Here is a 15,180-nt window from a genome sequence, read left to right as displayed (position 1 = left end):
TCCCCGCCGTGAAATATTTTAAATCCCCGGAAATCGGTGGTTCACGGGCAGCGTGCTTTGTCTTCCGTTTGCCAGAACGATTTATCAGCGTTGCTGACGACGATTAGGACTACATGAGCGGACAGGTCCTTTCGAATGATGAGTTTCTGGGGAAAAAGGTCCAGTGAATCGTGGACGTCATGAATATTCAGAAAAATGATCTCCGGGGTGAGATAATGGAGTTTTTCTCTTGCTATACACACCGTTTCGTATTTACGATGCTAATGGTGGCATTACTTCGTGAAGAACAATTACATTGTTTATTTCGGGATAACTTGGTCATTGAAAAGTACAACAACTTAGGTATACAATGTCTTTGTCCTACACGAGGCTGTTTTTCTTCATATCAGCCTTGTAAAACTTATAATTTATTTATTTATAGTTTTTCAAAGTATTCCCCTACACAGTTGATTCATTTTTTCACCCACGCAATTTCAAAATCCAATTTTCTACTGTAAATTCCAATCTTAGCTCACAAAGTCACGTGTATCCACCAAGGTATGCATTGCTTAATGGGAACTCTGCAAAAAATAGCTATCAAATAGGTATATATCTCTTCAAACATGTCAGCGCAATCGATATTTTCATTTAATTTATTTTTCCCTGTTGACACAAGAAATTCATTCTGTTGACCCAGCTTATTCCATCGAATGAGATTCAGGTTTGTATACAAAATGATATTTCTCGATATATACACGTAGGATAATATGATTCTGAGTTCTCATTACGACTCAACTTCGATTCCTTGACATATAATAGGTATAATGAGTTAATGTGTACAAGTACGATTTATACGTGTACGATGAAGTATGAACTGCTATTTTTCAACAGTGTATAAGAGAATTACGCTCACTGACAATTGAAAAAGGTAAAAACACAAGTTAAAAAAAAAACATTCAGTTATATACTATTTTTCATAAAATTGAATATTGCTGATTATGGAAGGGAATATTATAATAAATTCTTAGGAAACCACTATCAGTGTTCATATTGTTTCAGAATTCCATATTTATCAGATGAATTTACATGAAACTCCACTACTATTTTCTACTGAATTTTATGAACATCAGTAATTCTTCATATCGGGAATGGTATGAAATTTCATTGAAAAATATGAATAGATATGAAGAATCCGTGATACAGACTGAAATTCAAAAGAAAAGGTGAAATGTTTTGGCGTGCCAATGAAAATAAAAAGAGAGGAAACATCTGTAAGCACATGTTTATTTCATATCCCTTCATTGTTCAGAATCATGAAAGAACCTTTTACAGTTATTAAAAGTACTCTTAAATTACTACTTCACAGAAAGACACAATCAAAGAAAAGGCAAAGATACAAGAAAAATGGGAATGGCCGATTCTGCGAACTATAAAATAGAATAGTTATTGTGCCAACCACCTTCAGTGCCTACCTACCTAGCCTGAAGAAATAAATAAATTTCGGAAAAGTCATGCAATGTAAAATCGAAAAGTGACTCGGGGATTCATAGGCATAGAGAATAAACAAAATTCTTATGTTGGAAACACTGCAACTTGACATTTAAATATTTTTGTGATTTGTAATAATTTCCATTTTCTATGTCTCAATATTTGTAAATGTAAATGTAAATCGATCGCACTTCGGGATTGTTCGGAACTTCCGCGACTGGTGATTAATCCAACCGCTACTTGTCATCCGTCAGTAGAGTTCATCTGAAAAATCCAGAATCTCCTTTTTAGGGATCAAGTACTGCAAGTGCAAGAAGGCACTAAACTGACCTGAACTCTAAGCGACTCGATTATGGTGATATAATAGTGCCTTTATCTAAAATTCCTACAATTTTGCTATTCGGACTTGGGGACAACCTATCCCACATTTCGTAAGTACTTTTAAATTATTGTTTACCTTCTGTGTAAATAAATATTTGGAAATTAGGGACCAAAACGGCAAATACTTGAAATTTTCGATTCTTGTAATCATTTCGGTTCAAATGAATTTTTGTTAGGTATACAATCATTTTCGTTTTAAACGTTAATTTTAACATCTTGTTTGTTCCTGTGTGGGCGCTCTTCAATTTTCACAATATCCATAACACTCGATTTTATTCATCTTTGTAAATTGAAAGTAGAACAGCGAGCTCTCATTTTACCCAAGAATCACCTTTTATTTTTATATTTAGTCATGAATTTATAATTGGGTGTATGACATCATAATTGTAAGGAAACTTAGTTATTTCTTGGAACACATTGATCAGGGATGCATCAGGAATCGGGGTTCAAGTGTGGCTATTTTGGGAACTCTCAGTTTAATCTGTGATATCAATTAGTTATTTTTATTTGTTGTTATTATTATTAGACTGCTGTTATCCTTGATTTTTGTTGTAGTATTATGGAGATGAATAACCTCAGTTTGTTACTGATAAGCTGTTGGATAGTAAGCTGTGTTATAGCACAAATACCAGAACAGTTGTCTGCACAAAACCCATGCATTTCCAAACCGAATTGTCATGAATGTATTCAAACACCTTCATGTGCTTGGTGCTTCGATCCCAATGTAAGTACACGTCAGAAAATAATAATATACCATCATTCATAACATAAATTTATTCAAAGAGAGAAAGTGATAGGGCGCGATGCTTCCAACCTGCCTATGATATCAACCCAAACCAAGAACAATGCCCAGAAGAGTTCACTTTTAACCCAAATAGTATCATGAGCCTGGTATCGAATATGGCTTTGACAAAAGCTCATGGAAAGGCAGCTGTAGCTGGGGGCACAATGGAATCTGGATATTCTTATTCAAACTCATCGTCATCATCATATTCTTCTTCTGCAAGTGCGGGGGAGGAAAGTAATTGGTCTGAAAGTGCTTCTAATCAAATTGTTCAAATAGCTCCACAAAGGATAAGTTTGAAGTTACGAGCAAGTGAGTTTTTATTGGGTGCGGAGTGTCAATATTTATTCCTCATTCATTCATGATTTCAGGACAATCTTATAGTATATACATGAATTACACCCAGGCTGAAGACTATCCTGTCGATCTCTACTATCTTATGGATCTCAGTAAATCTATGGCGGACGATAAGGAAAAACTGTCGCTTTTAGGAGATCAGTTAGCTTGGACTATGAGGAATATAACGTCTAAGTTTGCGCTAGGTTTTGGTAGCTTTGTAGATAAAGTGAGGATGCCATATGTCAGTACAGTTCCTGAAAAGTGAGTAAATTCAAATTTCTTCGTCTCTTTCAAAGAAAGTTGTGCCAATTGTTCAAGTAAGCTTCATTTCTCGCTCTCACTCAGAACAACATGACTTTTCTACAAAACACTTCTGTTTTAATTTTTTTATCAGTTTCCTGAAGAATTTTAGGAATCTAAAGCAGTGTTGCCATTTATTTTGGTGATAAAATTTGTTAGATTTTAGTACTTTCATGAAAAATAATCTGAAATTTGTGTTTTTTCAATTATAAACATATGGGTGATCAAATTTCAGGAGAACTTGGGTAAAAAATTCTGTCCATATTATGAATGTCCTCCTTTGAATGAATGATTTATTTTTTCTATAGAGAATTGGAGACCATAACACATGAATAACATTAATCCTATTCTCGAAGCGTTTTAAAATCGAGATAATTATCAAAATTGATTTCTATGCATCGAATATATTCACTACTTCTTAAACTGATATGAAACAATGTACACGTCCCACAAGTATGTCAAATCACATTCTCACCTTCTGTTGATTAATCCTCTTTTACTGAATAATGGAAATACTATTAAACCTTCAGGTTAAAGCGTCCTTGTACTGATTGTGTCGCTCCATATGGATATCGTAACCACATGACTCTAAGCCAAAACACAGAGCAATTTTCAGTAAGTCTAGGATCACATATATTCTCTCACTAACGATTCCCTCCAATCCCGTCCCACAAATTATTGCTAGTCATATTGAATACAGAATGAAAGTTCATTCAGTAGTCGATATAGCTAGTGTATAATTCATCCCGTTGAAAATGTTATATGTTCGTCCTGAACGCAAACAAATTTGAGTGTCCTCTGTATCTTTCCTTGACTCTTTTGGAACATCTGAATGCCAGGCATGTTTTGTAAAGTCATAGGTATGCACGGTATCTTGGTATATTGATTCTTGGAATGCGTGGTAGGTGGAAGATGCATGTAGAAGAAGGAGCACTCTGAGAATGGTACCATTTTGGTTTGCAGACTTGTAGTAGATCGTAGAAACATGGGGTCTCTTGGTGGTGATAGACTTTTAGGAAAGTGTTGGAATCGAGAACCTAACCTCAAATAATTCACAGTAGTTCATGTTTTTTGGAAATTCTTTGAAATATGGGGATGATAAGGGAAAACAGATCACTTAAGCAATGAGTTTTGATGTTCATATATCCATAGCCTTCTCTGGCTATGGTATATCGAATGCAAGGGTTGGTTGGGTTGATTGAAGCTACATATAATTAGCCTGTGAAAGCTATATCTCAAACTAGTGCATGTTGTAGAAATACTAGGTGAAATTTATGGTTATAGTTTGTTACATCCTTGTCCTGATTGCGCTGCTCCTTATGGTTTTCGGCATATGATGCGTCTTTCCAAGGATACCTGCCGATTTTCAGTAAGTGTAATTGAAACCGCTTGTGATACCTGGATGTGGTTTTTTCCGGCAATCCTAAATAACAGAGATATTAATCGCTTCAGAGTTTTGACGACACGATGTAGCGTCTTCATAGCACTCCACATAACAACGAATGACAAGATTAACAATTTTTCTTCCGAAGATTTCGAATATACAGACGAAGATTGGTGTAGGAGAAGAAATGTAGCTTGTATTTGGCGGTATATAGGTTTAATATTACGATAATAATTTTTAATTCGCGTGGTGGTAAGTACTCATTGTAACATAAAGTAATAAGGTTATTCACCGATACTGTAATTTTCCAATTTCTCCTAATATTTGTGCTAACAGTTGTTAACAAGTTTAATCGTTCGTTATGTGCATGTTCTGTTGGTTGCTTCAGCAAACTTTCCACAACTAACCTTCAATTAGAGGAACAAATATTCACTATCGACTATGAAGAACCAAATTTCGAAGAATAGTGGTAGTTTCTTGTTTTAATATACCAACAACTGAAAACGGGAATTAATTCGATCATTCTGTAGATGATGGTGAAACAAGCAGAGGTGTCAGGTAATCTAGACGCGCCCGAAGGTGGTTTCGACGCCATCATGCAAGCCATAGCTTGTAGGGAACAGATTGGATGGAGACAGAAGGCTAGGCGACTTTTGGTGGTTTCAACCGATGCCGGTTTTCACTATGCAGGAGACGGAAAGGTTAATAACTCATATTTCATCGAATTTCGAGATCTAATTCATTCTCTACAAATTCGATCGAAACTTACGAGGGCGTTTATCGTTCTTCACTTGTCACTTGTCAATTCCAGCTGGGCGGCATAGTTAAACCCAACGACGGGAAGTGCCATCTGGACACAAGAGGCTATTACACCCATTCGGACCTCCAGGACTACCCTAGCGTATCTCAGATAAACGCCAAGGTGAAAAAGAACGCCATCAACATCATCTTCGCTGTGACGGCCGATAAGACGGCCGTTTACGAACAGCTGAAGTCGCACATCGAAGGAGCATCCGCGGCCACCTTGTCCAGCGATTCTTCCAACATCGTCGAGCTGATCAAGAACCAATATCAGCAGATCTCCTCCTCCGTGGAAATGAGACATAACGCGTCGTCGGCCTTGAACATCAAGTTTTTCACCAGGTGTTTGAATCAGGATGGCGCCATGATCAACACGAACAAGTGCGGTAATATAAGGGTGAGATATTTTAATCCATCAAGCCTGTCTCATCTTTGGTAGCCTCTGTAACATGGTCAATTTGTGACTTGTACAGATGCACCACATAAAACCCACCGCATAAGAAAGAGGGCACAAATCAGCAAGTGCGAAAAGCAAGATGGACCAATAGAAGCTTATCCCCCCTTAAAACAGCACGAACGGTAATAGAATATACAGAGTGGTATAGGGAAGATGGGATAAGTAATTCCTCATGTGAAAGGCCTCTCTATTCTGAATTTAGCATATTGAATTTTTTTTTATTCAATCCTTTTCTAAATATGGGGTTTCCCTTCAAGCATGCTGTGTAAATCATTCGAATGTATAGTTCATTCACTTCTATAAAAGCAGGCAGTTAACCTTGAAAATTTTACACATTCTACAAGGACGAAAATGGGCGGTTTGAAGCTTGTCAAAACGTACTTAGGTTATAAATTAGCATGTTCTTCTTAAAAGATATGATGCAGACAATTCTTGAATTCTGGAAAGAGTAAAAGGGTTCGAGCGAGGACTCGAACCTACGACCCTTGATTGCCGGTCAGGCACTCTGCCATCTGAGTTACCGAAGGAGACGTACTATTAGAATTAAAAGATTTCAACGCAAACTGGTACTTCCTGATACTTTTTCTTCGCATTGTACTTTCGGCATTCTCTGTTCGGCAATTCAGTTGTGAGCCGATTGGAAAAGTGATGACGTAGAGGGTGGCAAGGTCAAGCTCACTGACAGAACACGTATCGTTAGCAGTGGCGTAGCATTAGTCTAAGAGAGGCAAATAATTCAAAATACCTTCAGATTTTGTGTGACAACGTTGTTTATCTAATGACTATGTCATAGGAAGTGCTTCACGTGTTTTTCGAGTTAGTAGAAGAGATTAAATTATTTAGATTTATTCCACCGTCAATTTACAAGAACTGGAAGTGGTCTCGTCACGTGGCTTTCCAAGAAGAAAAGAAACCTCTATCTATCTTGCTCTTTCCAGCTGACTATGGGCTCTGTTTTTTATGCGTTGGAAATCGTTTCTCTTGAAACCTATTACATCGTTTATGTACAGGGTGGGCAAAATTGGTGATACCTGAACTGCAACTTCTTCAACCCAACGAGATTGAGAAAAATGCATGGCATATTACGGTCGTCATTTTTCGAGAAACTAATAATGCCATCAACTGCATTCCTCTATCTCCCTTTGTTTTCGTGTTATAGGTCAAAATTGAAATTTCAACTTTGGTAATTTGGTCGTTTCCGTTTGTGCTAGGATGTTGAAATGAAAACATTATACCGACACTTTGTGTATAGCAATCCAGTGGCGTTATTTTTTTCCAACAGGTATATTTGCTGAGCTATAACATAAAGATGTGTTTTTTCTTATGAAAACAGTAGTTTAAAATGACTTATAAAGACTGAGGGCGATGTATGATATATTTCTGAAACGGAACAAAAAATGGCGATTCTTTCGGAGTCATTTTAAACTACTGTTTTCATACGATAGAACGCAACTTAGCTCAGCAAATGAACTTGTTGGAAAAAATCTTAGTACGCTACTGGATTGCCATAAAAAAATCTCCCTAATGTTTTTATTCCAAAATCCTAGCACAAACAGAAACGGAGATAATGACCAAAGTTGAAATCGCCCAAATTTCAATTTTGGCCTATAACTCGAAAGCAAAAGAAGATAGAGGAGTGCAGTTGATGGCATTATTAGTATCTCAAAAAAGGCACATGAATGGCACACTCATTTTTCTCCATCTGGTTGGGTTGGAGAATTGTAGTTCAGATTACACCAATTTTGCACACCCTGTGCAAGGCTCACCATGTGTTAATTTTACATCGGAACCGTTTCATAGGTCGGAGACATAGTGAATTTCATGATCCAAATAGAGGTCGTGAAGTGTCCTAAGAATCCCAAAGACTGGAAAGAAACCATCGAGTTCTACCCGGTTGGTATCAACGAGACCCTGGTTGTGGACTTGGAGATGTTATGTTCCTGTCCTTGCGAACAACCCGACAGTCCGGTAAGTTGCTTTATATAATTGCTTTAGGCGGAGTAATCCGTTTAATTTGTTGATTATTGTTGCCAGAGTTTTGTATTGATACCTGATTTTCTTTGTTTGTTAGTCATTTGTTATGTTTTTTATTGTAACTTGTTTCAATCATTTTTTTAAATGGGTTGTACCGTTACTTGTGCCGAGCTTTGGTCATGTCAATAAATACATTAGTTCTCGATGTCAAAGCGGGAAATTTCTCATCCGAATATTATCATCTTGGCGCAGAACTACCAGGTCAACTCGCCCCAGTGCCACAACCACGGCACCTACCAGTGCGGCATATGCGACTGCAACTTCGGCTCCTTCGGTCGCTTCTGCGAGTGCACCACGGAGAAGATCAGCCAGAACACGACCAGGGGATGCATCCAGCCAGGCAGTCCCAGCGGCCTGGAATGCAGCGGCAGGGGTAGCTGCATCTGCGGTAGGTGCGAGTGCGAAGCTAGGGGCTACAACGAGAGGATCTACGGGCCGTATTGCGAGTGCGACGACTTCAGTTGCGAGCGACACAACGGCCAGCTGTGCAGCGGTCACGGAGTCTGCGACTGCGGACATTGCATCTGTACGAATGGGTGGTCCGGCAACAACTGCGCCTGTAGCGAGGCCAAAGAGGAGTGTGTGAATCCTGGTGAGTCCATTCGGTTGGAATCTATGGTTATTTGATGTTAGACAGATTCGTCTTTTTTGACGATTCGTTTGTTTGTGTGAACTGCTCGATGAAAGTTCGTAAGTTCTCCAGCAGTTTTTATAGGTCATTCGCAAAGCAACGATTTCTTTGCCGAACCTGTAACAAATCTTGAGCATTACAAGAGGCACCAGAAGTTTTTTTAAGGATATGATGGATTATATGAGGATATATTGAAAAATTCTTAGCCTACTATAGAACCAAACAAAATTTCAATGTCAAAATATTTTATTACTCAACATATTCTCCTCTTAATTGGATACATTTATTACAGCGAACCTACAACGTCGCTAGATCTTTCAAAAAAAAAAGTTTCTTCTTGCTCTACAAACCAGTCCTCCTCAGCTTTTATTACCCCCTCGTTGGAAGAAAGTTTACGACCTTTTAAAATTTTTTCATTTGAGGAAAGAGATGATAGTCAGTGGAGCCAAATCTGGTGAATAACGGGGTGTTCTAGTAATTCAAACCCTAAATCACGAATTTTTTGCATGGCAACATGAGATTTGTGTGCAGGGGCGTTGTCCTGTAAAAACAAAACACCTTTAGATAGCTTTCCGCGTCTTTTCTGTTTATTGTTCTACCCTTATCCAAGAAATCAATCATGATTACTCCATGGCAATCCCAAAAAACTGAAGCAAGAACTTTATCAGCAGATTTTTGAACACGAAACTTCTTAGGTCTTGGGGAACCAAAGTGTCGCCATTCCATCGATTGTTGCTTTGTTTCTGGATCGTAGAAATGTACCCAAGTCTCATCCATAGTAACAATTCGGTTTAAGCAGTCTACATCGTTTTCAAATCGAGCAAGATCGAACGGGATGCTTCTACCCTTGCACACTTTTGGTCAACATTCAAACATTTGGATCCATTTTGCAGCAATTTTTCTCATGTCCACATTGACGAGAACGTGAACTATATGCTGAACGCGTTCGTATGAAATATTCAGTGCTTCAGATATTCGTTTAAGCCCAATTCGACGGTCTGATAAAATCATGTCATGAACTGCATCGATATTTTCGGGGACTGACACAGAAACTGGCCTTCCCGATCGGTCATCATCTTCAATTGAAAATTTACCTCTTTTGAAGCTTGCAGTCCAATTTTTCACGGTCGCATACGAAGGATATTGATCACCAAGGGTATTAAGCATATCTTCGTAAATCTACTTACCTGTTAACCCTTTTAAATACAGATACTTGATGATGACTCGATACTTTACTAATTTTTCGATTTTCACAATTTCAGTGGACAACTTCTTTCTTTCAATTTATTGCGTAACTCTGGTTTACTTTTTTGACCTCAAACTTCACACTGACACTTCTAATGAGTTATTGTTGGTTGCTATGGTAACGCAATATTTTTTTTATGCATGGAACTGGTCTAGGCTAACTAGATATTGATACATCCTCGTACATTGATGTCTACATACAGTTAACCTGTTTAAAATGGCAACGGTAAGTAAGACTGTTGTGGAGAAATGAACAAAATGTACCTTGTGGAATCTGCAGGCCTCAAAAAGGTCATATTTTTAAGAAGTTGTAGCAGTTTCAGAATGAACTGTCGTTTTGCAATTGCATTTTTTTGTACAGAAAACAATGAGGTTTGCTCTGGCCACGGCGTTTGCGAATGCGGCATGTGCAAATGCCAAGTAACCACTGAAGGGAGATACTCTGGCAGATACTGCGAGAAGTGTCCGACTTGCTCGGATAGATGCGAGGAATTTAAGGATTGCGTCCAGTGTCAAATGTACGAAACGGGTTCCTACAGTAAGGAAGAATGTCTGGAGAAGTGCAAATTATTCACACCTATACCTGTTGACAAAGTAGTCGGTAAGTTTCGCTTTTAATACCTTTTGTTCATTTGTACTGAGTCGATTTGTTTCTGTGAAGTTGACGAAAAGAAAAACGAAATTTCCTGCGCCTTCTACGATGAGGATAATTGCCGTTACGCCTTTGTGTATTACTTCGAAGCCGGACATTTTGTGGTGAGGGCTCAGGAACACAGAGATTGTCCACCAAAGGTAAGTCACTATCGTCAAATGTCAACGCACATTCCACTTCATTCATTTCTGTGATTCATAAGGTGTTCTTGCTGGGAATCATTCTGGGAGTCGTTGCTGCAGTTGTACTGATGGGCTTGGCCATAGTCTTGCTTTGGAAACTGTACACCACCTTGCATGACAGAAGGGAGTTCGCTAAGTTCGAGAAAGAGCGTATGATGGCTAAATGGGATACTGTTAGTATATTAATCATTATTTCCTGTCGTTTTTGATGGATCATATTTCGAGTAAATGATTTTTTGCAGGGTGAAAATCCGATTTACAAACAGGCCACCTCGACCTTCAAGAATCCCACTTACGCAGGGAAGAGTTAGATCTGATGGAGTTTAGAGGTTTGTCGAACACTTTAACTGCCATTTGTTGTTTTTCAACAGTCTTCGGATGCCATATTTGTTCGCAATTACGAATATTAACGTTGAATATAACGTTAGTACGTTATGAATGGTCTATTTTCCAAGAATATTCCTGAAACGGCTTTTCATGTATAGTCTTGATAGTGCCTTAGATTTGTACTTCGTACTTAAAGTGTAATATTTGTCTAATATGTACTCTCGAATTTTTAACTTTTTACTGTAGATTAACGCAGCTAATATTTTTTGGAATGTTTTTCGTCCAGGTGCTTCTTGTAGTTTACCGCGTTTTTGTGGAGAGACAATTTTTTCGATTCCCAAAATCTTTAGTGTTCGTGTTTTTTCTTTCAATTAATCGCAAAAGTGAAAAGTTGTTTGATGCTGTTCCCATGTAGCGTGAGTTGGAAATATGGGGCTTTTCCTGTATAATTTAGGTTAAAAAAAATAGAGCATTTGTCACTATTGATTTTGGCGTATCATGAACAACAGTGCTTGTTTGAAAACACAATACTTACCATATCCAGAAGTATCGAAGATTTTGAAGTCGAAACTCATAAATATCTCAATTTTCTGTTGAATACTATATGTCGTCAAAAATGAAATAAATTGCTTATTCATTTCTTAAAATACAAACCGTGCCAAACACTCAACACAATAACGTTTCTGTTGTGCTTTTTGAATGATTATCGCTTATTATTTTTTAAATGGCTGAATCATTCGAATGTAAGTATCCTAAAGAACCTTCGGTACTTTTAAAAGTATTTTTGTTTTCACATAGACGCTGTGTTTAGACACAAAGGCGTAGTAAGTACAAATTGTTAATTCAGCTGTGCATAGAATAAATGGGAATCTCTTCGCCTTATACGGAAAATATAAGAAAGGTAATTTTTTTATTCCGATCTTATATATTTCAAGTTTTTTTAAGTGAATAACAAATATTCATATTTATATAGACATAAGACTGAAATTCAATATTGGAATATGTTGTCTGCCACAAATTGAATTTGCCAAAGACTAATGAATGAAGTCCTGAGTTTTATCTTTGATTCCTCATAAACCCTGTGCGTAAATGTACTCCGGTTGATATAAATCCGTATTATGAGAAATTGTTAGCATATATTTGGGAATACTTGTTGTTTATAGCATTTTTTTAGATTTGTAATTATTAAAAGTTTACTAATTGGCCTTGAAAGATTTAAATATATTTATTATAGAATTAAATCAAGTCTTTCATTCTCAGTACTCCCTCACATCACTTTCAGCAGCGCTAATCCTAAAAACGAGAACACTCCAGATCCCAAGAGAAGTAGAAAGAACAACATGGCGATCGTCACTGCCCTGTCTTTGTCGGAGCCGTCGTAGTTTCTACAAGAATAATACTGAAAGTTTCATATCACGTTCAGCAGCCGTTTAATACTTACTTCGGTAACATTATGACACATATATTGGTCAAATATCCGTTACTGACAGCAAATAGTATTATAACCAAGATGTAAACTGCATCGCTGTTGAATAATACTCTTGTGTTGTGTTTTGAGGACAAATTGCAGAAAAGCAACACAGGAATCAACACAATCCGAATGAAGGACAACGATAAAACTGGAATTTCATCAGTAGGCTGAAATTTTAGGAGTTAGAATAAAGGGTGAAATGATTATAATCGGAAGTCTGGGTGACCGCCGGAAAATTTTTAAATAATACATTTCCAATCTTATATGGCTTAATTGGATGTAGTCTACCACATTTTTCCTCTGTGAAAGCTGTGTGCATATGGTTAACCAACCTAAAACAGCAACAGTAGCAAGACTTGAGGGTCAACATGGTAGAGAAATGAACAAAACAAAGTTACATCTAGTGGAGTCGCAGGCTTGAAACAGTTTCCTTCTGATACAAATCTAGGTTCGATATCTGCTCCTCTACTTCTTCTTAAAGCTCTCACACTATTCGGCATTGTGTCAAAGAGGTTATAAATGAAAGTTTGAGGAATGTTTTGTCAAAGCATTGGAAGCTGATATGATGTCCGCGGTGGGTAAGCTAAGCGGTGTTATGGCTGTGACATTGTATTCAACGGTCTTCAAATTCTTGTTGAATTAACGCATGTTGAACTCCTGACAATTAATCCACAAGTGATACTAAACAAGAGGAGTTGCAATAGCACATTGTAGCACATACAGACCACAAACAAAAATATACACCTAGAAGCAATGTCGATTTTCTTGTAATCGCCATTAAGCGTTTAGTCACAGCCCTCTTAACAGTTGTTTAAGAGGTAACAGTGTTTAAGAGGGCTGTGGTTTAGTGTCCTGATGACCATATTTTGTGTATTAAACGCCTCTCCACGTGGTATATACAACAATAGTGGAAATTTGATTCGAGTACAAAAAGTAAGTTTTCTCTCGAATATCCACATCAATTTCTGAGCAGTGTGACTAGATATTGAAGAGAAACCGCGTAACCTACTTTCTGAGAATATTCAGCAAAAACAACCAATGTTTTAAGCAAGGAAAAACGTGGCGCACTACATTCAAAGCCACTTGAAAAGATTATGTATCACTATGTTTCCGACGCCCGAGCACCTAGACTAACAGCTTTAAATAGGTATTCAATACTCAATGCTCTTAGTGACTTACTCTTTCGACCTTGAGGGCCATTTCACGTCCAACTAAATCCAAGAAGTTATATACGAAGAAGGTAATAACTGGTACAAAGAAAGTATCTGAAAAGAAGTTTTTAAAACGAATTCAATTCATGTTTGGGTCATATACGATACCATTCCATTTATTTCCAACACCAGCTCCAGTAGATTGTACAGTGGCAGTTATTCCAGGGTGCACCATACTACTTATCCCAACAATGAGCAACAAAGAAACGAACACAAATTTCTGCCGTTTCCAAATTGAGAAAACCAATTCTTTTGGTATATCTACCTTCACTATATTTTTAGGGTTCGCCCTTTCCACGTGGTAAATGAAGAACTCTGAATACTTCATACAAGCCACAAATGTGACGCATACCATAGCCACAAAAGCTACTGTTGCGGAAAAATAAAGGAAACCGTTAGTTTCCGGTTTTGCATCTATACTCAACGTTAAAATTTGTAGCGACGAAGAAAAAATTCCACAGAGAGCTTGGCCGGACAATATGGCTGATATGTACACGGGTGAAAATTTCGAGCACATTTGGAATAGAGTAACGAGAAAAACTGCGTTTGTACCTGAAAATTAGAGTTATAGAAATTGGGTAAATGATCTGTAGAGAACTCACAAGATATGAGGAAAATCAAGAATAATGTCAAGTAGAGAAACCCTCTCTGCCCTGAAAAAAATTTTTGGTTAGCTGTGGGAAAGGAACTGAGCGAGTTTCTTACCCACATGAATCTGTATCGATTCCGACGAAAAACACAATTATTAGAAACAGGATTATATAGACGAAAAAGCAGGCAATCATCCTGTTGACTATATTCCATCTTCTGGTGTAGATTATGGAAATTATCAGGGCGAAAATTGTCGTAGCGTTTCCAACTAAAGCGAAATCAGCAGTGAATTCATCTTGTAAGTCTGTAGTGGCATTCGAGGAAGGGTTCCAAGGGTTTCCTATATCCCTCAGTTTATACTTCCAATACTAAAACGGTAATGAATTCGATCAGTTAGGGCAAATAAAATATAAATTGCTCGTCAAAAGATATGAGGATATTGAAAAAAAATAGTGTTTTATCTTCAGAAAACCCAATTACCTTTTAAATGAGGACTAGTAAATGTAGAGTTCTTCTTTTGACGATCAGTTTATTTAATATGAATATTTTTTGGGCTTACCAATTGTGCATTAGGGAAAATAGATCCAGAAATTTGCGCTAAAGTCCCCAAACAATACATAAGTATGAATGTTAGGTTGAAACTATCCTTCTTGACCTCCTCATCGCATTGGACCATTTTGAAAAACAAGGCACTTTCCGAAAAACTAAATTTCACTATGATTCATTGCGATTTGACGATGTTTTGCTACGTCTACACACAGATTTTTCGAGACTGATGATAACTAGGTACATACATCAACAAATCCCCTTATCATGTATCGTTCTCACAGGGAAGTTCAATTCAATTGGAGTGAATAATTGAAAAAATTTATTTTTATTTCATAATCTTCGATACGGAATTATGTTTGTACAGGAATAATATT

General features: G+C 37.3%; 2 protein-coding genes across 3 annotated transcripts; one reads left to right on the top strand and one right to left on the bottom strand.

Annotated features, from left to right (window-relative positions):
- The first annotated feature begins 1,665 nt into the window (after positions 1-1,665).
- LOC123312862 (integrin beta-PS) lies at positions 1,666-12,225 on the top strand. Of its 2 annotated transcripts, none has more exons than XM_044897417.1 (13): positions 1,666-1,898; positions 2,404-2,572; positions 2,632-2,944; positions 3,004-3,232; positions 4,556-4,640; positions 5,186-5,356; positions 5,467-5,853; positions 7,714-7,881; positions 8,140-8,539; positions 10,185-10,424; positions 10,485-10,615; positions 10,678-10,830; positions 10,900-12,225. In XM_044897417.1, exons 2-13 carry the CDS (start codon positions 2,408-2,410, stop codon positions 10,966-10,968), a joined length of 2,511 nt encoding a protein of 836 aa, XP_044753352.1. In that variant the 5' UTR covers positions 1,666-1,898; positions 2,404-2,407; the 3' UTR covers positions 10,969-12,225. The 2 variants fall into 2 exon arrangements, with proteins under 2 accessions (XP_044753352.1, XP_044753351.1); XM_044897416.1 differs by lacking the exon at positions 4,556-4,640 and adding an exon at positions 3,802-3,886 and having other exon boundaries at positions 1,668-1,898.
- Positions 12,185-15,079, bottom strand: LOC123312864 (equilibrative nucleoside transporter 3-like). The gene is made up of 7 exons (XM_044897423.1): positions 14,817-15,079; positions 14,376-14,625; positions 14,269-14,319; positions 13,775-14,218; positions 13,635-13,720; positions 12,426-12,622; positions 12,185-12,369 (listed from the first exon to the last, which is right to left on the bottom strand). Exons 1-7 carry the CDS (start codon positions 14,931-14,933, stop codon positions 12,252-12,254), a joined length of 1,263 nt encoding a protein of 420 aa, XP_044753358.1. The 5' UTR covers positions 14,934-15,079; the 3' UTR covers positions 12,185-12,251.
- Between the last annotated feature and the right edge of the window lie 101 nt (positions 15,080-15,180).

Source organism: Coccinella septempunctata, chromosome 5 (genome assembly GCF_907165205.1).
Source record: "Coccinella septempunctata chromosome 5, icCocSept1.1, whole genome shotgun sequence".
In the NCBI taxonomy this organism is placed as follows: Eukaryota; Metazoa; Arthropoda; class Insecta; order Coleoptera; family Coccinellidae; genus Coccinella; species Coccinella septempunctata.
The sequence above is the reverse complement of the archived record's forward strand: the minus strand, read 5'-3'. Positions and strand labels throughout refer to the sequence as shown.